This window comes from Vidua chalybeata, chromosome 35 (genome assembly GCF_026979565.1).
Source record: "Vidua chalybeata isolate OUT-0048 chromosome 35, bVidCha1 merged haplotype, whole genome shotgun sequence".
Taxonomy (NCBI): Eukaryota; Metazoa; Chordata; class Aves; order Passeriformes; family Viduidae; genus Vidua; species Vidua chalybeata.
Genome location: NC_071564.1, coordinates 486,522 through 514,501, shown reverse-complemented (window position 1 = coordinate 514,501; position 27,980 = coordinate 486,522). Strand labels below are relative to the sequence as shown.

At 55.2% G+C, this 27,980-nt stretch overlaps 2 protein-coding genes across 2 annotated transcripts in view; one reads left to right on the top strand and one right to left on the bottom strand.

The window, feature by feature from the left end:
- Positions 1-10: 10 nt before the first annotated feature.
- Positions 11-15,080, bottom strand: RELB (RELB proto-oncogene, NF-kB subunit). Its single transcript, XM_053968562.1, has 10 exons — positions 15,075-15,080; positions 13,056-13,435; positions 11,706-11,863; positions 9,780-9,871; positions 8,312-8,443; positions 7,251-7,355; positions 4,645-4,860; positions 2,850-2,918; positions 1,566-1,643; positions 11-347 (listed from the first exon to the last, which is right to left on the bottom strand). Exons 2-10 carry the CDS (start codon positions 13,416-13,418, stop codon positions 112-114), a joined length of 1,449 nt encoding a protein of 482 aa, XP_053824537.1. The 5' UTR covers positions 13,419-13,435; positions 15,075-15,080; the 3' UTR covers positions 11-111.
- A 1,622-nt stretch (positions 15,081-16,702) lies between these two features.
- Positions 16,703-27,980, top strand: part of CLPTM1 (CLPTM1 regulator of GABA type A receptor forward trafficking) — a 31,249-nt gene continuing 19,971 nt past the window's right edge. The window contains exons 1-8 of the mRNA XM_053968507.1: positions 16,703-16,782; positions 18,509-18,627; positions 19,661-19,784; positions 20,955-21,113; positions 22,895-23,012; positions 24,815-24,900; positions 25,676-25,796; positions 27,318-27,562. Coding sequence (XP_053824482.1) covers positions 16,729-16,782; positions 18,509-18,627; positions 19,661-19,784; positions 20,955-21,113; positions 22,895-23,012; positions 24,815-24,900; positions 25,676-25,796; positions 27,318-27,562 — 1,026 coding nt within the window. The 5' untranslated portion in view covers positions 16,703-16,728. The remainder of the gene's footprint in view (positions 16,783-18,508; positions 18,628-19,660; positions 19,785-20,954; positions 21,114-22,894; positions 23,013-24,814; positions 24,901-25,675; positions 25,797-27,317; positions 27,563-27,980) is intronic.

The window sequence follows — 27,980 nt, the reverse complement described above, 5'->3', positions numbered from 1 at the left end:
GGGGGAATTTTGAGAGGATTTTGGGGAATTTCGAGAGGATTTTGGGGAATTTCGAGGGGGATTTTGGGAGGATTTTGGGGAATTTTTGGGGGGTTATTTTTTTGGGAATGCTCAGCCCTCCCCCCCCGGGAACATGTGGGAGCCCACCAGGCTGGAAATGGGGGGGGGGTCCCCGGCGGGGGGCTCGGCCAGCAGCTCGGGGCCCGGGAAAAGCGGGAATTCCGGGAATTCCGGGAACTCCGGGAATTCCGCCCGGGGCGCGAAGGGCCCGAGGGCCGCGGGGGCGAAGGGGGCGAAGAGCGGGGGAAGGGAATCCAGCGGCTCCGGCTCGGCGGGGAACGGCGCGTCTGCGGGGGAAAACGGGGATTTGGGAAAAATCGGGAATTTTGGGGGGGGAAATCGGGGATTTGGGGGGAAAAATCAGGAATTTTGGGGGGGGAAATTGGGGATTGGGGGGGGGCAATGGGAGTTTGGGGGGGAAAAATGGGGATTTGGGGGAAAAATCGGGAATTTTGGGGGAAAAATGGGAATTTGGGGGGAAAAATTGGGGATTTGAGGGGTGGAAATGGGGATTTTGGGTGGGAAAATGGAAAATTGGGGGGGAAAATGGGAGTTTGGGGGGAAAAATGGGGATTTGGAGGGGGATTTGGGGGGAAAATGGGAAATTGGGGGGGAAATTGGGAGTTTGGGGGCAAAAATGGGGCTTTGGGGGGGAAATGGGAAATTGGGGGGGGAATGGGGATTTGGGGGGGAAATCGGGAATTTGGGGGGGAAAATGGGGATTTTGGGCGAAATAACGGGAATTTTGGGGGGGGGAAATGGGGATTTGGGGGGGAAAATCGGGAATTTTGGGGGGGGGAATGGCAGTTTGGGGGGGGAAATGGGGGTTTGGGGGGAGAAATTGGGAATTGGGGGGGGGAAATGGGGATTTGGGGGGAAAATCGGGAATTTTGGGGGGCGAAATGGGGATTTTGGGGGGAAAAATGGGGATTTGGAGGGGGATTTGGGGGAAAAATGGGAAATTGGGGGGGAAATTGGGAGTTTGGGGGGAAAAATGGGGCTTTGGGGGGAAAATGGGGGTTTGGGGGGGAAATGGGGATTTGGGGGTGGAAATCGGGAATTTGGGGGGGGAAATGGGAATTTGGGGGGGAATGGGGATTTAGGGGGGAAAATGGGAGTTTGGGGGAAAAAATGGGGATTTGGGGAGAAAAATCGGGAATTTTTTGGGGGGAAATGGGAATTTGGGGGGGGAAAATGGGGAATTGGGGGGAAAATGGGAATTTGGGGGGGAAATCGGGGATTTTGGGGGGAAAAATGGGGGTTTGGGGGGAAAATGGGGATTTGGGGGGGGAAATCGGGAATTTGGGGGGGGAAATGGGGATTTGGGGGGAAATTTGGATTATAGGGGAGGAAAATGGGAATTTTTTTGAAAAAATGGGATTTTTAGGGGACAAATTGGGGTTTTTTTGGGGAGGGAATTGGGGCTTAGTGGGAAAATTTGGGACTGGGGGGGGAATTTGGGATTTGGGGGAGAAATTTGGGATGTGGGGGGGTGGGGGTCGCACCTGTGGGGCCCAGGGGGATGAAGTGCTCCAGGTACCCCGGGGGCTTCTTCCTCCGCTTGGCCTCGATCCCAAACGGGTCTGGGGGCAACGGGGGGGTCACGGCATCGGGACACCCCAAATCCCCCCAAAATCCCACCCAAAATCACACAAATCACATAAAATCCCCCAAAATAACCCCCAAATCCCACCGAAAATCACCCCAAAATCACACAAATCACCCCAAATCCCCCAAAATGACCCCCAAATCCCACCCAAAATCACCCAAAATCACCCCAAAATCACACAAATCACATAAAATCACCCCAAAATTACCCCAAATCACCCCAAATCACCCCAAATCACCCCAAAATCACACAAATCACATAAAATCACCCAAAATCCCCCCAAAATCACCCCAAAATCACACAAATCACATAAAATCACCCCAAAATTACCCCAAATCACCCCAAATCACCCAAAATCACCCAAAATAACCCCCAAATCCCACCCAAAATCACCCCAAAATCACACAAATCACATAAAATCACCCCAAAACCCCCCAAAATCCCCCCAAAATCACGCCAAAATCACACAAATCATCCCAAAATCACACAAATCACCCCAAAATCCCCCCAAAATCACCCCAAAATCCTCCCAAATTCCCCCAAATGCCCCAAATTCTCCCCGAATTTCCCCCAAATCACTCCCAGTCCCTCCCAGTCCCTCCCAGTTCCCCCCAGTCCCTCCCAGTTCCCCCCAGTCCCTCCCAGTCCCTCCCAGTTCCCCCCCGTCCCTCCCAGTTCCCCCCAATCCCCTCCCAGTTCCCCCCAGTCCCCTCCCAGTCCCTCCCAGTTCCCCCCAGTCCCTCCCAATCCCCTCCCAGTTCCCCCCAGTTCCCCCCAGTTCCCCCCAGTCCCTCCCAGTCCCTCCCAGTTCCCCCCAGTCCCTCCCAGTCCCTCCCAGTCCCTCCCAGTTCCCCCCAGTCCCTCCCAGTCCCTCCCAGTCTCTCCCAGTTCCCCCCAGTCCCTCCCAGTCCCTCCCAGTTCCCCCCAGTTCCCCCCAGTTCCCTCCCAGTCCCCCCAGTCCCTCCCAGTCCCTCCCAGTTCCCTCCCAGTCCCTCCCAATCCCCTCCCAGTTCCCCCCAGTTCCCCCCAGTCTCTCCCAGTCCCTCCCAGTTCCCTCCCAGTCCCTCCCAGTCCCTCCCAATCCCCTCCCAGTTCCCCCCAGTTCCCCCCCAGTTCCCCCCCAGTTCCTCCCAGTCCCTCCCAGTCCATCCCAGTCCCCCCCAGTTCCCCCCAGTCCCACCTGTCCCCGAGAGCTCCTCCAGCAGGTCGGGCATTCCCCGCTTGCGCTTCACCTGCACCCGGTACGCGTCTGCGGAGGGACACCGGCGTTACACAGGGGTTACACCGGGGTTACACCGGGGTTACACCGGCGTTACACCGGGGTTACTCCGGGGTTACACCAGGAATTACACCGGGGTTACACCGGGGTTACAGCAGGAATTACACCGGGGTTACTCCAGGGTTACACCGGGGTTACACCAGGGTTACTCCAGGGGTACACAGGGGTTACACCAGGAATTACGCCGGGGTTACACCGGGGTTACACCAGGGTTACACTGGGGTTACTCCGGGGTTACACCGGGGTTACACCAGGAATTACGCCAGGGTTACACCGGGGTTACACCGGTGTTACTCCGGGGTTACACCAGGGTTACACCAGGAATTACACCGGGGTTACACCGGGGTTACACCGGGGTTACACCAGGGTTACACCAGGGGTACACCGGGAATTACACTGCGGTTACACCGGGGATACTCTGGGGTTACACTGGGAATTACACTGGGGTTACACTGGGGGTACTCTGGGGTTACACTGGGGTTACACCAGGAATTACACTGGGGTTACACCGGGATTACACCGGGATTACACCGGGGTTACTCCAGGGTTACACCAGGAATTACACCGGGGTTACTCTGGGGTTACACCGGGGTTACACCAGGGTTACACCGGGAATTACACCAGGATTGCATCGGGAATTACACCGGGGTTACACCGGGAAACATTCCAGTGACCACCAGGAAACACCGGGAAACACCGGTAAACATTCCCGGGAGACACCGGGAAACCGGGATTTCCCGCTATTCCCGGTGCCATTCCCGGGATTTCCGGTTATTCCCGGCGCTTATCCCTGCTCTTCCCGGTGTCCATTCCCGGTGCCATCCCCGTTCTCCCCGGCTGTTCCCGGTGCCCCGTTATCCCCATTATCCCCGTTATCCCGGTGCCATCCCCAGCAGGTACCGGTGTCCCGGGGCAGGTAGGTGAAGCGGAACCCTTCACTCCTGACACCTCCACCTGTACCTGTACCTGCACCTGTACCTGCACCTGTACCTGTACTGTACCTGTACCTGTACTGTACCTGTACCTGTATCTGTACTGTACCTGTACCTGCACCTGCACCTGTACCTGCACCTGTACCTGCACCTGTACCTGTACTGTACCTGTACCTGCACCTGTACCTGCACCTGCACCTGTACCTGCACCTGCACCTGTACCTGTACTGTACCTGTACCTGTACTGTACCTGTACCTGTATCTGTACTGTACCTGTACCTGCACCTGCACCTGTACCTGCACCTGTACTGTACCTGTACCTGCACCTGCACCTGTACCTGCACCTGTACCTGTACCTGCACCTGCACCTGTACCTGCACCTGTACCTGTACCTGCACCTGTACTGTACCTGCACCTGTACCTGTACCTGCACCTGTACTGTACCTGTACCTGCACCTGTACTGTACCTGTACTGTACCTGTACCTGCACCTGCACCTGTACTGTACCTGTACCTGCACCTGTACTGTACCTGTACTGTACCTGTACTGTACCTGTACCTGTACCTGTACCTGCACCTGTACCTGTACTGTACCTGTACCTGTACCTGTACTGTACCTGTACTGTACCTGTACTGTACCTGTACCTGTACCTGTACTGCACCTGTACCTGTACTGTACCTGTACCTGTACCTGTACCTGTACCTGTACCCTCAGCCCGGCTGTTCCCGTTATCCCCGTTCTCCCCAGGTGTTCCCGGCAGGTACCGGTGTCCCGGGGCAGGTAGGTGAAGCGGAAGCCCTCGCTGCGGACGCTGTCGGTGAGGCGCTGCAGGAACACCTCCACCTGCACGGGCTCGCGCAGCTCCAGGTGTGCGTAGGGCGGCGTGCGCAGCACGATGGCGACCTGGCGGTGAACGTCGGCCTGCGAGAAATCCGCCCGCGCCTCCCAGGGCTCCTTGCGGAAAATCACCGCGATGTCCTCTGGGAAAACACCGGGAATTCCGCGGGGATTTGGGATTTGGGGTTTGGGATTGGGAATTTGGGATTTGGGCACAGGAATTTGGGATTTGGGATTTGGGGTATGAGGAATGGCAGGGATCAGCCCGCGCCTCCCAGGGCTCCTTGCGGAAAATCACCGCGATGTCCTCTGGGAAAACACCGGGAATTCCGCGGGGATTTGGGATTGGGATTTGGGATTGGGGATTTGGGCACAGGAATTTGGGATTTGGGGTACGGGGTACAGGAGAGATCAGCCCGCGCCTCCCAGGGGTCCTTGCGGAAAATCACCGCGATGGCCTCTGGGAAAACACCGGGAATTCCGCGGGGACAAGGGGATTTGGGATTGGGGATTTGGGCACAGGAATTTGGGATTTGGGGTTTGGGATTTGGGATTTGGGGTACAGGGAATGGGAGGGATCCGCCCGCGCCTCCCAGGGGTCCTTGCGGAAAATCACCGCGATGGCCTCTGGGAAAACACCGGGAATTCCGCGGGGATGGGTGAGGGGATTTGGGATTATGTGGGATTTGGGATTTGGGAATGCGGGAATTTGGGATTTGGGGTACAAGGAATGGGAGAAATCCGCCCGCGCCTCCCAGGGCTCCTTGCGGAAAATCGCCACGATCCCAGCCGTGCCAGGTGTGATCCCAGCCGTGCCAGGTGTGATCCCAGTCGTGCCAGGTGTGATCCCAGCCGTGCCCGGCTGTCCCAGGTGTGATCCCAGCCGTGCCCAGGTGTGATCCCAGCTGTGATCCCAGCTGTGATCCCGGGTGTGCCCAGGTGTGATCCCAGGTGTGATCCCAGGTGTGATCCCAGGTGTGCCAGCTGTGATCCCAGGTGTGATCCCAGGTGTGCCAGGTGTGATGCCAGGTGTGCCAGCTGTGATCCCAGGTGTGATCCCAGGTGTGCCCAGGTGTGATCCCAGGTGTGCCAGCTGTGATCCCAGGTGTGATCCCAGGTGTGCCAGGTGTGATGCCAGGTGTGATCCCAGGTGTGCCAGGTGTGATCCCAGGTGTGATCCCAGGTGTGCCCAGGTGTGATCCCAGGTGTGCCAGCTGTGATCCCAGGTGTGATCCCAGGTGTGCCAGGTGTGATGCCAGGTGTGATCCCAGGTGTGCCAGGTGTGATCCCAGGTGTGATCCCAGCCATGCCCAGCTGTGATCCCAGCCATGCCCAGGTGTGATCCCAGGTGTGATCCCAGCTGTGATCCCGGGTATGCCCAGGTGTGATCCCAGGTGTAATCCCAGGTGTGATCCCAGGTGTGGTGCCAGGTGTGATGCCAGGTGTGATGCCAGCTGTGATCCCAGCCATGCCCAGGTGTGATGCCAGGTGTGATCCCAGGTGTGATGCCGGGTGTGATGCCGGGTGTGATGCCGGGTGTGATCCCGGGTGTGGTGCCAGGTGTGGCGCCAAGTGTGGTGCCAGGTGTGGTGCCAGGTGTGATGCCGGGTGTGATGCCGGGTGTGGTGCCAGGTGTGGTGCCAGGTGTGATGCCAGGTGTGATCCCAGGTGTGATCCCAGCCGTGCCCAGGTGTGATCCCGGGTGTGGTGCCAGGTGCGGTGCCAGGTGTGATCCCGGGTGTGGTGCCAGGTGTGGTGCCAGGTGTGATCCCGGGTGTGGTGCCAGGTGTGATGCCAGGTGTGATCCCAGGTGTGATCCCAGCCGTGCCCAGGTGTGATCCCGGGTGTGATCCCAGCCGTGCCCAGGTGTGATCCCGGGTGTGGTGCCAGGTGCGGTGCCAGGTGTGGTGCCAGGTGTGATCCCAGCCGTGCCCAGGTGTGATCCCAGGTGTGATCCCAGGTGTGGCGCCAGGTGTGATCCCAGGTGTGATCCCAGCCGTGCCCAGGTGTGATCCCAGGTGTGATCCCAGGTGTGGCGCCAGGTGTGATCCCAGGTGTGATCCCAGGTGTGGCGCCAGGTGTGATCCCAGGTGTGATCCCAGCCGTGCCCAGGTGTGATCCCAGGTGTGATCCCAGCTGTGATGCCAGGTGTGATCCCAGCCGTGCCCAGGTGTGGTGCCAGGTGTGGTGCCAGGTGTAGCACCAGGTGTGGTGACAGGTGTGGTGCCAGGTGTGGCACCAGGTGTGGCACCAGGTGTGGTGCCAGGTGTGATCCCAGCCGTGCCCAGGTGTGATCCCAGCCGTGCCCAGGTGTGATCCCAGCTGTGGTGCCGGGTGTGATCCCAGCTGTGGTGCCAGGTGTGGTGCCAGGTGTGATCCCAGGTGTGATCCCAGCCGTGCCCAGGTGTGATCCCAGCTGTGGTGCCAGGTGTGATCCCAGGTGTGATCCCAGCCGTGCCCAGGTGTGGTGCCAGGTGTGGCACCAGGTGTGGCACCAGGTGTGGTGCCAGGTGTGCTGCCCGGCGCGCGGTACCTTTCTGGACCTTGTCGCAGAGCAGGTAGAGCTCCTCGCCGCCCGTGCAGGGGCCGCTCTCTTTGTTCATGCGGCAGATGCGCAGCTCCGACGTCGTCGTCGACTCTGCAGCGGCGCCGCCGCAGGCGGGAGCGTTGGGCAATTCGGGAATTCGGCAATTCGGGAATTTGGGGGATTCGGGGAATTTTGGGGGAATTTTGGGGAATTTTTGGGGAATTTTTTGAGGTTTTTTGGGAATTTTTGGGGAATTTTGGGGAAATTTTGGGGGATTTTTTGGGGAATTTTTGGGGAATTTTGGGAATTTTGGAAATTTTTGGGGAATTTTTGGGAATTTTGGGGGAATTTTTGGGGAATTTGGGAATTTTTGGGGAATTTTGGGGAATTTTTGGGAATTTTGGGGGAATTTTTGGGGAATTTGGGGGAAATTCGGGAATTTTTGGGGGGGGATTTTTTTGGGGGAATTTTTGGGGAATTTTGGGGATTTTGGGAATTTTTGGGGAATTTTGGGGAATTTTTGGCGAATTTTGGGGGATTTTTGGGGGATTTTTTTGGGAATTTTGGGGGATTTCTTTTGGAATTTTGGGTGGATTTTTGGGGAATTTTGGGGAATTTTTGGGGGAATTTTGGGGGCATTTTTGAGGAATTTTTGGGGATTTTTTTTTCATTTTTGGGGAATTTTGGGGAATTTTTGGGGAATTTTTTTTCGGATTTTTGGGGGTTTTCTTTCATTTTTCGGGATTTTTTTTGGTTTTGGGGGGAATTTGGGGAAATTTTGGGGTAATTTTTTGGGAATTTTTTTTGGGATAATTCTGAGATAATTTGGGGATATTTTCAGGACATTTCGGGGATATTTTTGGGGTGGATCTGGGGGTTTTTGGGACTCACTCTTGTCGAAGATGGGCTGGGACAGCACCGGGCTGAGGCTCCGGGGGGGATTTTTGGGGATTTTTTGGGGCTGTTTCGGGGATTTTTTTGGGGGATAATTCTGAGATAATTTGGGGATATTTTCAGGACATTTCGGGGATATTTTTGGGGTGGATTTGGGGGTTTTTGGGACTCACTCTTGTCGAAGATGGGCTGGGACAGCACCGGGCTGAGGCTCCGGGGGATCCCGGCGCGGTCCCGGAACGAGGCCTGGAAGCAAATCCGGACCACGTTGAGATCGACCTCCTGGTGGTTCCGCAGGGAGCCCGCTGGAAACGGGGCAGAAAAGGGCAAAAATGGGCAAAACGGCAGAAACCGGGCAGAGATGGGGAAAAACGGGGTGGAAATGGGGAAAAACGGGGAGAAATGGGGAAAAACGGGGCAGAGACGAGGAGAAATGGGGCAGAAAAGGGCAAAAATGGGCAAAACGGCAGAAACCGGGCAGAAATGGGGAAAAACGGGGTGGAAATGGGGAAAAACGGGGAAAAACGGGGCAAAAATGGGGAAAAACGGGGCAGAAAAGGGCAAAAATGGGGCAGAAATGGGGAAAAATGGGGCAAAAATGGGGAAAAACGGGGCAGAAATGGGGAAAAATGGGGCAGAAATGGAGCAAAAATGGGGAAAAACGGGGCAGAAAAGGGCAAAACGGGAGAAACCGGGCAGAAATGGGGAAAAACGGGGCAGAAATGGGGAAAAACGGGGAGAAATGGGGAAAAATTGGCAGAAATGGGGCAAAAATGGGGAAAAAACGGGGGAAAATGGGGCAGAAATGGGGAAAAATGGGAAAAACAGGCAGAAATGGGGCAGAAATGGGGAAAACCGGGGCAGAAATGGGGAAAATGGGGAGAAATGAGGTAGAAATGGGGCAGAAATGGGGAAAAATGGGTGAGAAATGGGTGAGAAATGGGGCAGAAAATGGCAAAAAACGGGGAAAACGGGCACAAACGGGGCAGAAATGGGGAAAAAACGGGGCAGAAATGGGGAAAATTGGGTGGAAATGGGGAAAATTGGGTGGAAATGGGGCAGAAATGGGGAAAAGTGGGGGAAAACGGGGCAGAAATTGAGAAAAATGGGGTAGAAATGGGGAAAAATGGGGGGGAATGGGGCAGAAACGGGAAAATGGGGACAAAAGGGGCAGAAATGGGGAAAATGGGAGGGAAATGGGAAAAATTTGGGCAGAAATGGGGGAAAATGGGGAGAAATGGGGGGGGAAAAGCAGAGAAGAATGACAGAACACAGGGAAAGGGGGTTCTGCAGGGATCCCACAGGAAAAATGGGAAAAATGAGGAAAAACAAGGGAAGAAATGGGCCAAATGGGGTAAAAAAAGGAAAAAAAAAAAACAAAAAAACAAGAGAAACTTGGAGAAAACCATGGAAAAATCAGGAAAAAAAAATGGGAGAACACAGGAAAAATGAGAAAAACCAGAAAAAAAACCAGGGAAAAAACAGGAAAAATGGGGGGGAAATGGGGGAAAAAATGGGAAAAACCACAAAATATAAGGGGAAAAAAAAAGGGAAGGAACATGGAAAAGAGAGGAAAATGGGGGAAAAGGTGGAAATTCAGGGAAATTCAGGGAAATCCTGGGAAAAAAAAGCAATTCTGACCTTTGAAGGGGTCGATCCCGAGCTGCAGCTTCTTCTCGATGGCGCCCTCGATTTCCTTCTTCTTCACACACTGAATGCCCAGGTTGCTGAAGCTGCCGGGAAATCCCAAATTCCCAATTTTTCTGGGCTCTTCCCAAATTCCCCAGCCCAGAAACGTCCAAATATCCCCAAAAAACGGGCAAAAAATCCCAAAAAAATGGGCAAAAAACCACCAAAAATGCCCAGAAAATGCAAAAAAAAAAACCCTCAAATAATGGGGGAAATCACGGAAAATTCAATTTATTGGGATATTCCCAGGTTTTTCCCAGGTTTGGGGCTTGTGGAGCACCTGGAAGAGCCCCATAAATGCCTCAAAACCTCCAGAAAAATAAAAAAGCAAACAAAAAAAACCATAAAATGCTGGAAAAAATGGGGAAATTCTGGAAAAATCCCTAAAATTCCAACGGGATCTGACCCAAGGGATTTTCCAGAATTTTTCTTGTGCCGTGGATGGGTTTGGGGCTTGAGACGCATCGGGCAGAACCCAAAAACCACCCAAAAAATACCCAAAAAACACCCAAAAAACGGCCAAAAACCACCCAAAACCACCCAAAAACGCCCCAAAACCTGCAGGGGAAGGGGGAAATTCTGGAAAAATCCCAGAAATTCCAACGGGATCTGACCCAAGGGATTTTCCTTGTGCTTGGGATGGGTTTGGGGCTTGAGGAGCATCAGGCAGAACCCAAAAACCACCCAAAACATACCCGAAAACCACCCAAAACCACCCAAAAACGCCCCAAAACCTGCAGGGGAAGGGGGAAATTCTGGAAAAATCCCAGAAATTCCAACGGGATCCGACCCAAGGGATTTTCCTTGTGCTTGGGATGGGTTTGGGGCTTGAGGAGCACCGGGCAAAACCCAAAAAACACCCAAAAAATGCCCAAAAACTCCTGAAAATGCCCGAAAACGCCCCAAAACCTGCAGGGGAAGGGGAAAATTCTGGAAAAATCCCAGAAATTCCAACGGGGTCTGACCCATTCCATTTGTGGGGATATTCCAGGGTTTGGGATGGGTTTGGGGCTTGAGGAGCACCGGGCAGAACCCAAAAACCGCAGAAAAACACCCAAAAAACACCCAAAAAACGCCCCAAAACCTGCAGGAAAAGGGGAAAATTCTGGAAAAATCCCAGAAATTCCAACGGGATCCGACCCAAGGGATTTTCCTTGTGCTTGGGATGGGTTTGGGGCTTGAGGAGCATCGGGCAGAACCCAAAAAAGGCCTAAAAACACCCAAAAAACGCTCAAAAATGCCCGTAAACTCCCCAAAATGCCCCAAAACCGCCAGGAAAACAGGGAAAAATCCCAGAAATTCCAACGGGATCCAACCCAAGGGATTTTCCAGGATTTTCCTTGTGCTTGAGATGGGTTTGGGGCTTGAGGAGCATCGGGCAGAACCCAAAAAACGCCAAAAAAATGCCCAAAAAACACCTGAAAATGCCCGAAAACGCCCCAAAACCTGCAGGGGAAGGGGGAAATTCTGGAAAAATCCCAGAAATTCCAACGGGATCCGACCCAAGGGATTTTCCTTGTGCTTGGGATGGGTTTGGGGCTTGAGGAGCATCGGGCAGAACCCAAAAAAGGCCTAAAAACACCCAAAAAACGCTCAAAAATGCCCGTAAACTCCCCAAAATGCCCCAAAACCGCCAGGAAAACAGGGAAAAATCCCAGAAATTCCAACGGGATCCAACCCAAGGGATTTTCCAGGATTTTCCTTGTGCTTGGGATGGGTTTGGAGCTTGAGGAGCATCGGGCAGAACCCAAAAAAGGCCTAAAAACACCCAAAAAAACGCTCAAAAATGCCCGAAAACGCCCCAAAACCTGCCGGGGAAGGGGGAAATTCCCGGGGAAGGTGGCGGAATTGCGGGATTTTCCGGGATTCGGGGCTCACCTGTGCCGGGGGTTGCTCTGGGGCCGCAGCAGCACCCGGCAGAGCCCCTGGGCGCAGTCCTTGCCCACGAGGCCGTGCGGGTGCACGCGGTGCGGCCAATCCTTCCACACCAGGCACGCCGTGACCGCCACCTCCGGGATGGCCTGGCAGTTCAGCAGCTGCAGGGCAGGGAACGGGCGGGAAAAGTCGGGAAAAGTCACGGGGAGAGCTGGGAAAAGTCACGGGGAAAAGTTGGGAAAAGCTGGGGAAAGTCACGGGGAAAAGTTGGGGAAAGTTGGGGAAAGTCACGGGGAAAAGTTGGGAAAAGTCATGGGGAGAGCTGGGAAAAGTCACAGGGAAAAGTTGGGGAAAGTTGGGAAAAGTCACGGGGAAAAGTTGGGGAAAGTTGGGAAAAGTCACGGGGAAAAGTTGGGGAAAGTTGGGAAAAGTCAGGGGAAAGCTGGGAAAAGTCATGGGGAGAGCTGGGAAAAGTCACGGGGAAAGCTGGGAAAAGTCACGGGAAAGGTTGGGGAAAGTTGGGAAAAGTCACGGGGAAAAGTTGGGAAAAGTCACAGGGAGAGCTGGGAAAAGTCACGGGGAAAGTTGGGAAAAGTCAGGGGGAGAGCTGGGAAAAGTCACGGGGAGAGCTGGGAAAAGTCACGGGAAAGGTTGGGGAAAGTTGGGAAAAGTCACGGGGAAAAGTTGGGGAAAGTTGGGAAAAGTTGGGGAAAGTCACGGGGAAAAGTTGGGAAAAGTCACAGGGAGAGCTGGGAAAAGTCACAGGGAAAAGTTGGGAAAAGTCAGGGGAAAGTTCGGAAAAGTCACAGGAAAGTCACTGGGAAAAGTTGGAAAAAGTCACAGGGAGAGCTGGGAAAAGTCACGGGGAAAAGTTGGGAAAAGTCAGGAAAAGTCGGGAAAAGTCAGGGGAAATTTGGGGGAATCACACAAAAAACTGGGGGGAAATCAGGGAAAAATCACAGGGGGGAAAATCGGGGGGAAATTGGATAAAAACTGGGGAGAAATCCGGGGGAAACGTGGGAAAAGAAAGCAGGGAATGAGGGGAAAATCCCGTGGAAAATACCGCAAATCCCTCCCAAAAGGCCATTCCTGCTTTTTCCAGATTTATCCGGGTTTTCTCCCGGTTTTTCCCGGTTTTTCCCGGTTTTTCCCGGTTTTTCCCGGTTTCCCACCTCGATGCTGGGCAGGGTCCGGTTGGCCTCGGTGCTGCTCTCGCCGAGGATGCTCCCGGCCGATCCCAAACCCCCAAATCCATCCCAAACCTCCCCGAATCCATCCCAAACCCCCGTCCCGTGCCGTTCCCGGGTTTTCCCGGTTTTTCCCGGTTTTTCCCGGTTTTTCCCGGTTTCCCACCTCGATGCTGGGCAGGGTCCGGTTGGCCTCGGTGCTGCTCTCGCCGAGGATGCTCCCGGCCGATCTCCCCTCGCACTCGTAGCGGAAGCGCATCCCGCGCTGCTTCGGCTGCTCCGTGATCACCAGGCGCGGCTTTCCCGGCTTTTCCAGCTTTTCCAGCTTTTCCTGCGCCGGGCACGGGCCCAGGGAGAGCCCGCGCAGGCTCCGGGCCAGCGGCGGCTCCCGGTGCTCCCGGTGCTCCCGGGGCTCCCGGGGCTCCCGGGGCTCCCGGGGCTCGCGGGGCTCGGAGCCGCGCGGGACCAGCTTGGGAAGGGCTCGGGGAGCCGCGGGAGCGAGCTCGGGCTGGAAGCCGTCCTCCTTCATCACCTCCTCCAGGATTTCTGCGGGAAAACGGGAATTTCGGGGGGGCCCGGGGGGAAAAAAGGGAAATTCGGGGGGTTCTGGGGGGAAAAAAAGGGAAATTCGGGGGGTTCTGGGGGGAAAAAAAGGGAAATTCGGGGGGTTCTGGGGGCAAAAAAGGGAAATTTCAGAGGGTTCTGGGGGGAAAAAAGGGAAATTTCAGGGGGTTCTGGGGGGAAAAAAAGATAAATTCTTGGGGTTTTGGGGGGAAAAACCGGGAATTTCAGGGGGTTCTGGGGGAAAAAAGGGAAATTCGGGGGGTTCTGGGGGAAAAAAACGGGAATTTCAGGGGGTTCTGGGGGAAAAAAAGGGAAATTCGGGGGGTTCTGGGGAAAAAAGGGAAATTTCAGGGGGTTCTGGGGGAAAAAAAGGGAAATTCGGGGGGTTCTGGGGGGCAAAAAAGGGAAATTCGGGGGGTTCTGGGGGGAAAGGGGGAATTTTGGGGGGTTCCATAGGATTTGTGGGGGGAAAAGAGGGATTTTAAGGGGAAAACGGGGATTTCGAGGGGTTCTGGAAGATTTCTGAGGGGGGGGAAGTCAGGAATTTCGGGGGGTTCTGGGGGGAAACAGAGAAATTCGGGGGCTTGGGGAGGATTTCTGGGGGATAAAATGGGAATTTAGGGCCGGTTGGGAGGAATTCTGGGGGGAAAAACGGGATTTTAGGGGGGGTTGGGAGGAATTCTGGGCGAAAAATGGAGAATTTCGGGGGGTTCGGGAGGGATTTTCTGGGGAAAATTGGGAATTTTGGGGGTTCGGGAGGATTTCTGCAGGATAAACTGGAAATTTGGGGGGTTGAGAGGATTTCTGCGGGGAAAAAAAATGGGAATTTCGGGATTTCTGGGGAGAAAAACAGGGATTTTGGGGGTTTTTGGAAGGGGTATCCCGGTTTTTTGGGAGGAAGGGAGGGAATTCCAGGGGGTGGGGAAATCCCAGATTTCGGGTGGATTTTTGGGATTGTGGCAGCTCAGATCCCAAATCCGGGAGTGAATTCCAACTCAGATCCCAAATCCGGGAGGGATTTTAAACCCAAATCCCAAATCCGGGAGGTGTTTCAAACCCAAATCCCAAATTTGGGAGGGATTTTAAACCCAAATCCCAAATTCGGGAGGGATTTTAAACCCAGATCCCAAATTTGGGAGTGAATTCCAGCCCAGATCCCAAATCCGGGAGGGATTTTAAACCCAGATCCCAAATTTGGGAGTGAATTCCAGCCCAGATCCCAAATCCGGGAGGGATTTTAAACCCAGATCCCAAATTTGGGAGTGAATTCCAGCCCAGATCCCAAATCCGGGAGGGATTTCTGGGATTCAGATCCCAAATTTGGGGTCGATCCCGGCTCTCCCCGCCCCGATTCCCCCCTGGATCCCTCTGGGATGGGACCCGACCCCTCCCCGAATTCCCCAAATTCCCGAAATCCCGAATCCCCAAAATTCTGAATTCCCAAATCCCAAATTCCCCAAATCCTGGATTCCCGAATTCCCCAAATCCCGAATTCCCCAAATCCCGAATCCCCAAATCCCGAATTCCCGAATCCCGGATTCCCAAGCTCCTCCCTGTGGCTCCAGGATCCCGAAATTCCCGGAAAGCGGCGGGGATTCCAAACGCCTCCGGTTCCACTCACCCAAATCATCTGGAAAAACGGGAAAAATCGGGAAAATCGGGGGGAAAAACCCGAGGAAAATGGGAAAAACCGGGAAAAACGGGAAAAAACCCCGGGGGAAACGGGGAAAATCCCGAGGAAAATGGGGGAAAAACGGGAGAAACGGGAAAAAACCCGAGGAAAATGGGGAAAACCGGGAGAAACGGGAAAAAAACCGAGAAAAACCGGGAAAAAAAAAAAAAAAAAAAACGGGGAAAATGGGGAAAACGCCAGGAAAACCGGGGAAAATCGGGAGAAACGGGGGAAAAAACGGGAAAAAAACCCGGGGAAACCGGGGAAGACGATCCCGTGAGGAGCCCCCGACCGGGAGGGGAACACCGGGAAAGGGGAGAGGACACCGGGAGCGGGACCGGACACCGGGAGGGGACACCGGGACAGGGAGGGGACACCGGGAGCGGGACCGGACACCGGGAGCGGGACCGGACACCGGGAGGGGACACCGGGAGCGGTCACGGGGATGAGGAGAGAACACCGGGAGCGGGACCGGACACCGGGAGCGGGACTTTACCTGTCCCCGGTGCTCCGTGAGCCATCGCCAGCCCGGGATCCTGCACGGCCGCTCCTACCGGGACACGGCACCGGGATCGCCACCGGGACAGCCCCGAAAGGAGCGATCCCGGTAAAACCGCGGCAGCCCCGGTCCCGGTAACGGCGCCCAACCGGGACCGGAGCCTGACACCCCCCGAGACCCGCCCCGAGCGCCGCTCCCGCCCCGTTATCCCCCCGTGACCCCCCGCGAGGTGCCGGTTCCGCCACCGGGGGGGATCCCCGGTTCCGCTCCCCCCGGGTCTGTCCCGGTTCCGCTCCCCCCGGGTCTGTCCCGGTTCTGCCACCGGGGCCGGTCCCGGTTCCGCCACCGGGGGGGATCCCCGGTTCCGCTCCCCCCGAGTCTGTCCCGGTTCTGCCACCGGGGGGATCCCCGGTTCCGCTCCCCCCGGGTCTGTCCCGGTTCCGCTATCCCGGGCCAGTCCCGGTTCCGCTCCCCCCGGATCTGTCCCGGTTCTGCCACCGGGGGGGATCCCCGGTTCCGCTCCCCCCGGGTCTGTCCCGGTTCCGCTCCCCCCGGGTCTGTCCCGGTCCCGGAGGCAGCGGGGCCGCGCTCACCGAGCGGCAGCGCCATGTCCCGGTGCGGGTCCCGCTGCGGGTCCCGGTGCCGGTCCCGGTGCGGGTCCCGGTGCGGGTCCCGGTGGTCCCGGAGCCGCCGGTGCCGGTCCCGCCGCCGCCCCCCGAGGCCGCGCCGCCGCCGGACCTGGAAATCCCCGCGCGGGCCGCGCCGCCATTGGCTGAGGCCGCCGTGACGTCACCGCCGGGGGCGCGGTCGGGGAAACCCCCACCGGGAGCGCACCGCGCCGCCATTGGCTGAGCGCGCCGGTGACGTCACAGAGGGGAACACCCACGAGAGCGCGCTGGGGGCGGGGCGCGCTCCCATTGGCCGAGCGCGGCGGAGGGGGCGGGGCGGGGAAACCCCCTCCCGCCGGGGGCGGGCCGCGCGCTGCTATTGGTGAACGCCCCGGTGACGTCACGAAAAGGGCGCGGTTTGTGGCGTTTCCCGCCCCTCCGCGCGGTCACGTGGGCGCTGCCCCCCGGAAGTCTCGCGAGAGGCGGCGCAGCAAAGATGGCGGCGCCGGGGACGGAGGCGGCGGCGGGGCCGGGCCCGGGCCCGGGGCAGGTCCGGGAGCGAGCGGGGCCGGCGGGGCCCGGGCGGGGCAGCGGGAGCCGCACCGGGAACGGGAACGGGAACGGGCGGCAGCGGGGAACCCGCCCGGACAGCGCGAACGGGGAACCGGAGCCGCACCGGGAGCGACAGCGGGGACCGGGAACGGGAGCGGCACCGGAGACTGGGGAAGGGACTGAGATGGGATCGGGACCGGGAACCGGGCACCAGGAACGGAACGGGGCCGGAGGCGGAGACAAGGAGCGGGGACGGGGAGAGGGGACCGGGAGCGGGAGCGGGACTGGAGCAGCTCCGGGCACACGGAAAGGGACGGAGACGGACACCGGGAATGGGGCAAGGTCCGGGGTCAAAGTCGGGGACGGGACCGGGGCGGAGACCGGAACCGGGACCGAGAGCAGGGACCGGGACCAGGGCAGAGAACGGGACCGGGACAGGACCAGAGAACGGGACCGGGACCGAGAGCAGAGACCGGGACCAGGGCAGAGAACGGGACCGGGACAGAGAGCAGAGAACGGGACCAGGGCAGAGAACGGGACCGGGACCGAGAACAGGGACCGGGACCAGGGCAGAGAACGGGACCGGGACCAGGGCAGAGAACGGGACCGGGACCAAGGCAGAGAACGGGACCGGGACCGAGAGCAGAGAACGGGACCGGGGCAGAGAACGGGACCGGGGCAGAGAGCAGAGAACGGGACCAGGGCAGAGAACGGGACCGGGACCGAGAACAGGGACCGGGACCAGGGCAGAGAACGGGACCGGGACCGAGAACAGGGACCGGGACCAGGGCAGAGAACGGGACCGGGACCGAGAGCAGAGAACGGGACCGGGGCAGAGAACGGGACCGGGACTGGGACCGAGAGCAGAGAACGGGACAGGGGCAGAGAACGAGACCGGGACAGGACCAGAGAACCGGACCGGGACCGAGAGCAGGGACCGGGACCGAGGACCGGGGCTGGGGATCAGGGGCAGAGAAACAGGACCGGGATGGGGACCGGGGCAGGTCCGGACGGGCCGGGGCCACCAAAGGGACCGGGACAGGGTTGGGACCAGGGTGGTACCGGGATGGTGCCGGTACCGGGACAGGATTGGTACCGGGATGGTACCGGGATGGTACCGGTACCGGGACAGGATTGGGACCGGGATGGTGCCGGTACCGGGACAGGATTGGGACCGGGATGGTGCCGGTACCGGGACAGGATTGGGACCGGGATGGTGCCGGTACCGGGACAGGATTGGGACCGGGATGGTGCCGGTACCGGGACAGGATTGGGACCGGGATGGTACCGGTACTGGTATTGGTAACCGGGAAGGGATCGGGACGGTGTCGGTGACCGGTGCCGGTGCCGCAGGTGCCCGGCAGTAACGGCGCTGCCAGCGCTGGGACCGGGAAGGGATCGGGATCGGTGTGGGGCCGGTACCGGGTCAGTGTCAGTGACCGGGAAGGGATCGGGATCGGTGTGGGGCCGGTACCGGGTCAGTGTCAGTGACCAGGAAAGGATCGGGATCGGTGTGGGGCCGGTACCGGGTCGGTGTCAGTGATGGGGAAGGGATTAGGATGAGGCCGGTACCGGCACCGGTGTCACTGACTGTTCCCGGTCCCACAGGTGTGCAGCAGTAACGGCGCTGCCGGGGCCGGTACCGGGATGGGGTTGGGGTCGGTACAGGGTTGGTACAGGGTCAGTACCGGTGTCACTGACTGTTCCCGGTCCCGGTCCCACAGGTGCCCAGCAGTAACGGCGCTGCCGGGGCCGGTACCGGCGCCGGGGCCGAGAGCCCGCAGGGGCAGCAGCAGCAACCGGCACCGAACGCCTGGCAGGTGGTGAAGGGGGTCCTGTTCAGGTGAGAGCGGCACTGAAGGGGTTAAACGGGTTAACGGGGTCGAGATTGGGATCAGAGGGGTTAAAGGGATCCTGTTTGGGTGGGATTGGGACTGAAGGGGTTAGAGGGTTAAAGGGATTGGGATTGGGGTTGGGGTTGGGATCAAAGGGGTTAAAGGGATCCTGTTCAGGTGGAATTTGGGATTGAAGGAGTTGAAGGGGTTAAAGGGATCCTGCTCAGGTGGGGTTTGGGACTGAAGGGGTTAAATGGATCCTGTTCAGGTGGGATTCGGGATTGAAGGGGTTAAAGGGGTCAGGAATCCCTTTGGATTGGGATCGATGGGATTGGGATCAAAGGGATCCTGCTCAGGTGGGATTCGGGATTGAAGGGGTTAAAGGGGTCAGGAATCCCTTTGCATTGGGATCGATGGGATTGGGATCAAAGGGATCCTGCTCAGGTGGGGTTGGGATTGAAGGGGTTAAAGGGATCAGGGTTGGGATCAAAGGGATCCTGCTCAGGTGGGATTCGGGACTGAAGGGGTTAAAGGGAATCCCTTTGGATTGGGATCGACGGGATCGGGAAAAAGGGAAATTCCTGGGAGGGGATCCGTGGAAAGGAGGAGTTCTGGGAAGAGAATCCCTAAAAAGGAGAATTTTGGGAAGGGGATCCATGGAAAGGAGGATTTTTGGGAAGGGGATCCATGGAAAGGAGGATTTTTGGGAAGGGGATCCATGGAAAGGAGAATTTTTGGGAAGGGGATCCATGGAAAGGAGGATTTTGGGAAGGGGATCCATGGAAAGGAGGATTTTTGGGAAGGGGAAACCCCTGCAGCGACAAATCTATGGAAACCAAAATTTTCGGGAATGATGCGCGGGAAGGAAAAAGGATTTGTGGGGAGCAGAGCCCCCAAAAACCGGGAAAAGGCCGAATTCTGGGGAATTCCAGAGGGATTTTCCCCGTTTCTTTTCCCGTTTTTTCCCGTTTTTCCCCATTTTTTCCCATTTTTTTCCCGTTTTTCCCCATTTTTTCCCGTTTTTTCCCGGTTTTCCCGCAGGATTTTCATCATCTGGGCCATCTCCAGCTGGTTCCGGCGCGCGCCGGCGCCGCAGGAGCCCAACGGCAGCGGGGGCAGCGCCCGGAGCCCCAGCAGGAACCTCTTCCCCAAGGACACCCTGATGGTCAGCGGGATCCCGGGAATCTGGGATCTGGGATCCGGGGGGAAATCTGGGATCTGGGATTGGATCTGGGATCCAGGGGGGAAATCTGGGATCAGAACCTGGATCTGGGATCAGAACCGGGATCCGGGATCAGCCCCCGGAGCCCCAGCAGGAACCTCTTCCCCAAGGACACCCTGATGGTCAGCGGGATCTGGGATCCGGGGAAATCTGGGATCTGGGATTGGATCTGGGATCTGGGATTTGGGATCTGGGATCATAGCCCGGATTTGGGGGGGATTTCAGGGGCAGATCCCAAATCCAGGCGGATTCTGGGGTCAGATCCCAAATCTGGGATCCCGGCGATCCTGGGGAACGTTCCCAGGGATTTTTGGGATGGATTCCCAGGGATCAATCCCAGGATTTTTGGGATCATTCCCAGGGAGAAATTCCCAGGATTTTTGGGCTCATTCCCAGGAATTTTGAGTTGAATTTTCAGGAATTTTGGGGTCATTCCCAGGATTTTTGAGTTGCATTCCCAGGATTTTTGGGATAAATTCCCAGGAATTTGGGGCTCCCCCCCAGGATTTTTGGGATAAATTCCCAGGGATTTGGGGCTCCCTCCCAGGATTTTTGGGATAAATTCCCAGGGATTTGGGGCTCACTCCCAGGAATTTTGGAATGGATTCCCAAGGATTTTGGGATGGATTCCCAGGACTTTTGGGATGCATTCCTAGGGATTTGGGGCTCACTCCCAGGATTTTTGGGATAAATTCCCAGGATTTTTGGGATAAATTCCCAGGATTTTTTGGGATGCATTCCCAGGGATTTGGGGCTCACTCCCAGGATTTTTGGGATAAATTCCCAGGATTTTTTGGGATGCATTCCCAGGGATTCGGGGCTCATTCCCAGGATTTTTGGGATGGATTCCCAGGATTTTTGGGATGGATTCCCAGGGATTTGAGGCTCACTCCCGGGATTTTTGGGATAAATTCCCAGGATTTTTGGGATGCATTCCCAGGGATTCGGGGCTCATTCCCAGGATTTTTGGGATGGATTCCCAGGATTTTTGGGATGCATTCCCAGGGATTCGGGGCTCATTCCCAGGACTTTTGGGATAAATTCCCAGGATTTTTTGGGATGCATTCCCAGGGATTCGGGGCTCATTCCCGGGATTTGGGCTCCTTCCCGCAGGATCTCTACGTTTACATCTCGGAGCACGAGCACTTTACGGATTTCAACGTCAGCTCCGCCCTTTTCTGGGAAAAGCGGGATCTGGTCTACGGGGACTGGACCAGCGGCGAGAATTCCGACGGCTGCTACGAGCACTTCGGAGAGGTGGACATCTCCCAGGTGGGATTTGGGGAATTCCGGGAATTCCGGGATCTTCCCCAGGGATTTGGGGTCTGGGAATGGGAATTTGGGGTCTGGGAATGGGAATTTGGGATCTGGGAATGGGAATTCCGACGGCTGCTACGAGCACTTCGGGGAGGTGGACATCTCCCAGGTGGGATTTGGGGAATTCCGGGAATTCCGGGATCTTCCCCAAGGATTTGGGGTCTGGAAATGGGAATTTGGGGTTTGGGAATGGGAATTTGGGATCTGGGAATGGGAATTCCGACGGCTGCTACGAGCACTTCGGAGAGGTGGACATCTCCCAGGTGGGATTTGGGGAATTCCGGGAATTCCGGGATCTTCCCCAGGGATTGGGGATCTGGAAATGGGAATTTGGGGTCTGGGAATGGGGATTTGGGGTTTGGGAATGGGGATTTGGGGTCTGGGAATGGGAATTTGGGGTCTGGGAATGGGAATCTGGGAACTGGGAATGGGGATTTGGGATCTGGGAATGGGAATTTGGGATCTGGGAATGGGAATTCCGACGGCTGCTACGAGCACTTCGGGGAGGTCGACATCTCCCAGGTGGGATTTGGGGAATTCCGGGATCTTCCCAGGGATTTGGGATCTGGGAATGGGGATTTGTGGTCTGGGAATGGGAATTTGGGGTCTGGGAATGGGAATTTGGGATCTGGGAATGGGACTTTGGGATCTGGGAATGGGAATTCCGACGGCTGCTACGAGCACTTTGGAGAGGGGGACATCTCCCAGGTGGGATTTGGGGAATTCCGGGAATTCCGGGATCTTCCCCAGGGATTTGGGGTCTGGAAATGGGAATTTGGGGTCTGGGAATGGGGATTTGGGATCTGGGAATGGGGATTTGTGGTCTGGGAATGGGAATTTGGGGTCTGGGAATGGGGATTTGGGAACTGGAAATGGGGATTTGGGATCTGGGAATGGGAATTCCGACGGCTGCTACGAGCACTTCGGGGAGGTGGACATCTCCCAGGTGGGATTTGGGGAATTCCGGGAATTCCGGGATCTTCCCCAGGGATTGGGGATCTGGGAATGGGAATTTGGGGTTGGGAATGGGAATTTGGGGTTGGGAATGGGAATTTGGGGTTGGGAATGGGAATTTGGGGTTGGGAATGGGGATTTGGGAACTGGAAATGGGGATTTGGGATCTGGGAATGGGAATTCCGACGGCTGCTACGAGCACTTCGGAGAGGTGGACATCTCCCAGGTGGGATTTGGGGAATTCCGGGAATTCCGGGATCTTCCCCAAGGATTTGGGGTCTGGGAATGGGAAATTGGGGTCTGGAAAAGAGAATTTCAGGTGGGAATGGGAATTCTGGGATCTTCCCCAGGGATTTGGGGTTAGGAAAAGGGAAATTGGGGTCTGGAAAAAGGAATTTGGGGTCAGGAAAAGGAGGGGCATTTTTGGGGGAATTTTTCCAGGGTTTTTTTGGGGTTTTCCCAGGATTTTCCCAGGGTTTTTTTGGGGTTTTCCCAGGATTTTTCCAGGGTTTTTTTGGGATTTTCCCAGGATTTTTCCAGGGGTTTTTTTGGGTTTTCCCAGGATTTTTCCAGGGGTTTTTTTGGGGTTTTTCCAGGATTTCCCCAGGGGTTTTTTTGGGTTTTTCCAGGATTTCCCCGGGGTTTTTCTGGCTTTTTTTGTGGGGTTTTCCCCGGGGTTTTTCCATTGGTTTCAGGGTGATTTTTTTGGGGATTTTTTTCCCGTTTATTCCCCGTGGTTTTCCCGACCTTTTCCATGTTTTTTTCCCGTTTTTTTTTCCCAGAGCGTGCAGCGGAACGGCTCCATCTACGTCCACGTTTATTTCACCAAGAGCGGCTTCCACCCCGACCCGCGGCAGAAGAGCCTCTACCGGCGCCTGGCCACCGTGCACACCTCCAGGAGTACGGAATTCCGGGAATTCCCGGGAAATTCTGGGAATTCCTGACCTTTGGGATCCCAATCCCCCCCGGAATGGCCCCAAATCCCCCCAGGAATGGCCCCAAATCCCTCAGGAATGGGGTTGGGATTGGTCCTATGGGGCCTGGCCACCGTGCACAGCTCCAGGAGTACGGAATTCCTGGGAATTCTGGGAAATTCTGGGAATTCCTGACCTTTGGGATCCCAATATCCCCGGGAATGGCCCCAAATCCCCCTGGGAATGGCCCCAAATCCCTCAGGAATGGCCCCAAATCCCTCAGGAATGGGGTTGGGATCGGCTCTACCGGCGCCTGGGCACCGTGCACACCTCCAGGAGTACGGAATTCCGGGAATTCCCGGGAAATTCTGGGAATTCCTGACCTTTGGGATCCCAATCCCCCCTGGGAATGGCCCCAAATCCCCCTGGGAATGGCCCCAAATCCCTCAGGAATGGGGTTGGGATTGGTCCTATGGGGCCTGGCCACCGTGCACAGCTCCAGGAGTTTGGAATTCCGGGAATTCCCGGGAAATTCTGGGAATTCCTGACCTTTGGGATCCCAATCCCCCCAGGAATGGCCCCAAATTCCCCCGGGAATGGCCCCAAATCCCTCAGGAATGGCCCCAAATCCCTCAGGAATGGGGTTGGGATCGGCTCTACCGGCGCCTGGCCACCGTGCACAGCTCCAGGAGTTTGGAATTCTGGGAATTCCCGGGAAATTCTGGGAATTCCTGACCTTTGGGATCCCAATCCCCCCCGGAATGGCCCCAAATCCCCCAGGAATGGGGTTGGGATTGGTCCTATGGGGCCTGGCCACCGTGCACAGCTCCAGGAGTACGGAATTCCTGGGAATTCTGGGAAATTCTTGGAATTCCTGACCTTTGGGATCCCAATATCCCCGGGAATGGCCCCAAATCCCCCTGGGAATGGCCCCAAATCCCCCGAGGAATTGCCCCAAATCCCTCAGGAATGGCCCCAAATCCCTCAGGAATGGCCCCAAATCCCTCAGGAATGGGGTTGGGATCGGCTCTACCGGCGCCTGGCCACCGTGCACAGCTCCAGGAGTTTGGAATTCCGGGAATTCCCGGGAAATTCTGGGAATTCCTGACCTTTGGGATCCCAATCCCCCCAGGAATGGCCCCAAATCCCTCAGGAATGGGGTTGGGATTGGTCCTATGGGGCCTGGCCACCGTGCACAGCTCCAGGAGTACGGAATTCCTGGGAATTCTGGGAAATTCTGGGAATTCCTGACCTTTGGGATCCCAATATCCCCGGGAATGGCCCCAAATCCCCCTGGGAATGGCCCCAAATCCCCCCGGGAATGGCCCCAAATCCCCCTGAGAATGGGAGAATTCCCAAGAATTCCCAGGTTTTTGGGTTCCAAGTCCCTTGGGAATGGGAGGGATCCAATTTTTCCAATTCCCATTTTCCCCTTTTTTCCCAATTTCCCCCATTTTTCCCCATTTTCCCCAATCTTTTCCCCAAGTTCCCCTCAATTTTCCCTAATTTTCCCCCATTTCCTCATTTCCCCATTTCCCCCAATTTTTCCCCATTCCCCCCCCATTTCCCCATATTTTCCCCATTTTCCCCCATTTTCCTCAATTTTCCCCATTTTTCCTTCTTTCCCCCCAAATTTTCCCCATTTTCCTCCCATTTTTTCCCCATTTCTCCCATTTTCTCCCCATTTTCCCCCAATTTTTCCCCATTTCTCCCCATTTTCCCCCATTTTTTCCCAATTTCCCCCCAATTTTTTTCCCATTTTCCCCAATTTTTCCCCATTTTCCCCAGTGATTAACAAATACAAGCGGCGGCGATTCCAGAAAACCAAAAATCTCCTGACGGGAGAGACGGAGGCGGATCCCGAAATGATCAAGGTGGGAATTCCCAGATTGGGAATTTTTTGGGATTTTTTTGGGATTTTTTTGGGGATTTTTTGGGGATTTTTGGGGAATTTTTTGGGATTTTTTTGGGATTTTTTTGGGGAATTTTTTGTGAATTTTTTGGGATTTTTTTGGGATTTTTTGGGGTTTTTTTTGGGATTTTTTGGGGGTTTTTTTGGGATTTTTTTGGGGATTTTTTGGGGATTTTTTTGGGATTTTTGGGGGAATTTTTAGGATTTTTGGGGATTTTTTGGGGGGATTTTTTGGGTGGATATTTAGGAATTGTTTTGGAATTTTTTGGGATTTTTTTGGGGGGATTTGTTTTTTTAAGTTTTGGGGGATTTATTGGATTTTTGGGGGGGATTTTCTAAAAATTATTTTTGGGGATTCTCCTGGGGGATTTTGGGGATTGTTGGGAATTTTTGGGGGGATTTTTTTGGCGATTTTTGGGAGGATTTTGGTTTGGGTTTTTTGGGATTTCTTTTTCATTTTTTTTGGAATTTAATTTTTTTTTTTGTTTTGGTTTTTTGGGTTTTGTTTGTTTTTTGGGTTTTTTTTTAATTTGTTTTTGGGGTTTTTTTGGGGTTTTTTAATTTTTTTTTTGTTTTTTTTTTTGTTTTTTTGAGTTTTTTTGGGGTTTTTTTTTGGGGGGGGGAATTTTTGGAATTTTTTAGGGATTTTTTTTTAATTTTTTTTTTTTAATTTTTTGGGTTTTTTTTGTTTTGTTTTTTTTTTAATTTTCTGACAATTCCTGGGTTTTCCCTTGCAGAGGGCCGAGGATTTCGGGCCGGTCGAGGTCATCTCGCACTGGCACCCCAACCTGACCATCAACATGGTGGATGACCACACGCCCTGGGTGAGGGGCAGCGTGCCCCCGCCGCTGGACCAGTGTGAGCAGCCAGGATTCCCAAAAAAACCCCCAAAATTCCCAAAAAAACCAAAAATTCCCATTAAAAACGGGGCAGGTTTGGGGTTTGTAGGGCTCCAGTTCATCCCAGTTCATCCCAGTTCATCCCAGTTCATCCCAGTTCACGCCCTGGGTGAGGGGCAGCGTGCCCCCGCTGCTGGACCAGTGTGAGCAGCCAGGATTCCCAAAAAAAACCCCAAAATTCCCAAAAAAAACCCCAAAATTCCTGTAAAAAATGAAAAATCCCCATTAAAAACGGGGCAGGTTTGGGGTTCGTAGGGCTCCAGTTCATCCCAGTTCATCCCAGTTCATCCCAGTTCATCCCAGTTCATCCCTAGGGTCAGGGGCAGTGTCCCCCACCCCAGATCAGTGTGAGCAGGCAGAATTCCCAGAAAATTCCCAAAAAAACCCAAAAAATTTCCATAAAAAATGAAAAATTCCCATTAAAAACGGGGCAGGTTTGGGGTTCGTAGGGCTCCAGTTCATCCCAGTTCATCCCATTGTTAATGGATTGATTTTATTTTATTAATTAATTTATTTCATTATTAACGAGGTTTTCCCAATCTCGATTCCCTTTTCCCCATTCCCAACCCCCTTTTTCCCATTTCCCCCCAATTTCCCCCAATTTTCCCCATTTTTCCTCATTTCCCCCCCATTTTCCTCATGTTTTTCCCCATTTTCCCCCCAATTTTTCCCATTTATTCCCCATTTCCCTCCCATTTCCCATCATTTTTCTCACGTTTTCCCCATTTTTTCTCAATTTTCCCCATTTATTCCCCTTTTCCCCCCATTCCCCCATTTCTCCCCATCTCTCCGCATTTATTCCCCATTTCCCCCCAATTTCCCCCATTTCTCCCCCATTTCCCCCCCAATTTTCCCATTTTTCCCCATTTCCCCCCAATTTTCCCATTTCCCCCATTTCCCCCCCCCAATTTCCCCCATTTTCCCCATTTCCCCCCAAATCCCCCCATTTCCCCCCCAATTTCCCCCTTTTCCCCCGCATTTCCCCCCCAATTTCCCCCATTTCCCCCCCAATTTTCCCATTTTTCCCCATTTCCCCCCCAAATCCCCCCATTTCCCCCCCAATTTCCCCCTATTTCCCCCCATTTCCCCCCCAATTTCCCCTTTTCCTCCCTTTTCTCCCCCATATCTCCCCCATTTCCCCCCCAATTTTCCCATTTTTCCCCATTTCCCCCCCAAATTCCCCCATTCCCCCCCCAATTTCCCATTTTCCCCATTTCCCCCCATTTCCCCCCCATTTCCCCCCCATTTCCCCCCAAATTCCCCCATTTCCCCCCCCCAATTTTCCCATTTTTCCCCATTTCCCCCCAATTTCCCCCTTTTCCTCCCTTTTCTCCCCCATATCTCCCCCAAATTCCCCCATTTCCCCCCCAATTTCCCCCTTTTCCCCCGCATTTCCCCCCCGATTTCCCCCATTTCCCCCCACTTTCCCCATGTTTTCCCCCCGTTTTCCCCCATTTTTCCCCCCTCTGCCCCTTCCCAGACGTGAAGTTCGACGCTCTGAGCGGGGATTATTTCCCCATCCTCTACTTCAACGACTACTGGAACCTGCAGCGCGACTACTTCCCCATCAACGAGAGCGTGCGGCGCCTGCCCTTGCGCCTGTCCTTCTGCCCGCTCTCGCTGTGGCGCTGGCAGCTCTACGCGGCGCAGAGCTCGCGCTCGCCCTGGCACTTCCTGGGCCAGGAGCTCTACGAGCAGAGCGACGAGGAGCAGGACTCCGTCAAGGTGGGCGCTGCTCCCTTCTCCTCATTTGTCCTCAATTTCCCTGATTTTCCACTATTTCCCTTAGTTTTCCCCTGAATTTTCCTGATTTTCCCCAATTTTTCCCTGATTTTTCCTGTATTTTTCACCATTTTCCCCAATTTTTCCTGATTTTTCCCTGATTTTCCCCAATTTTCCCCAATTTTTCCCTGATTTTTCCTGATTTTCCCCAATTTCTCCCTGATTTTCCCTGATTTTCCCAGTTTTTCCCTGATTTTCCCTGATTTTTCCTGAATTTTCCCTGAATTTTCCTGATTTTCCCCAATTTTTCCCTGTTTTTTCCTGATTTTTCCCAATTTTCTCCTGATTTTACCCAATTTTCCCCGAATTTTTCTGATTTTCCCTGATTTTTCCAGATTTTCACCAATTTTCCATGATTTTT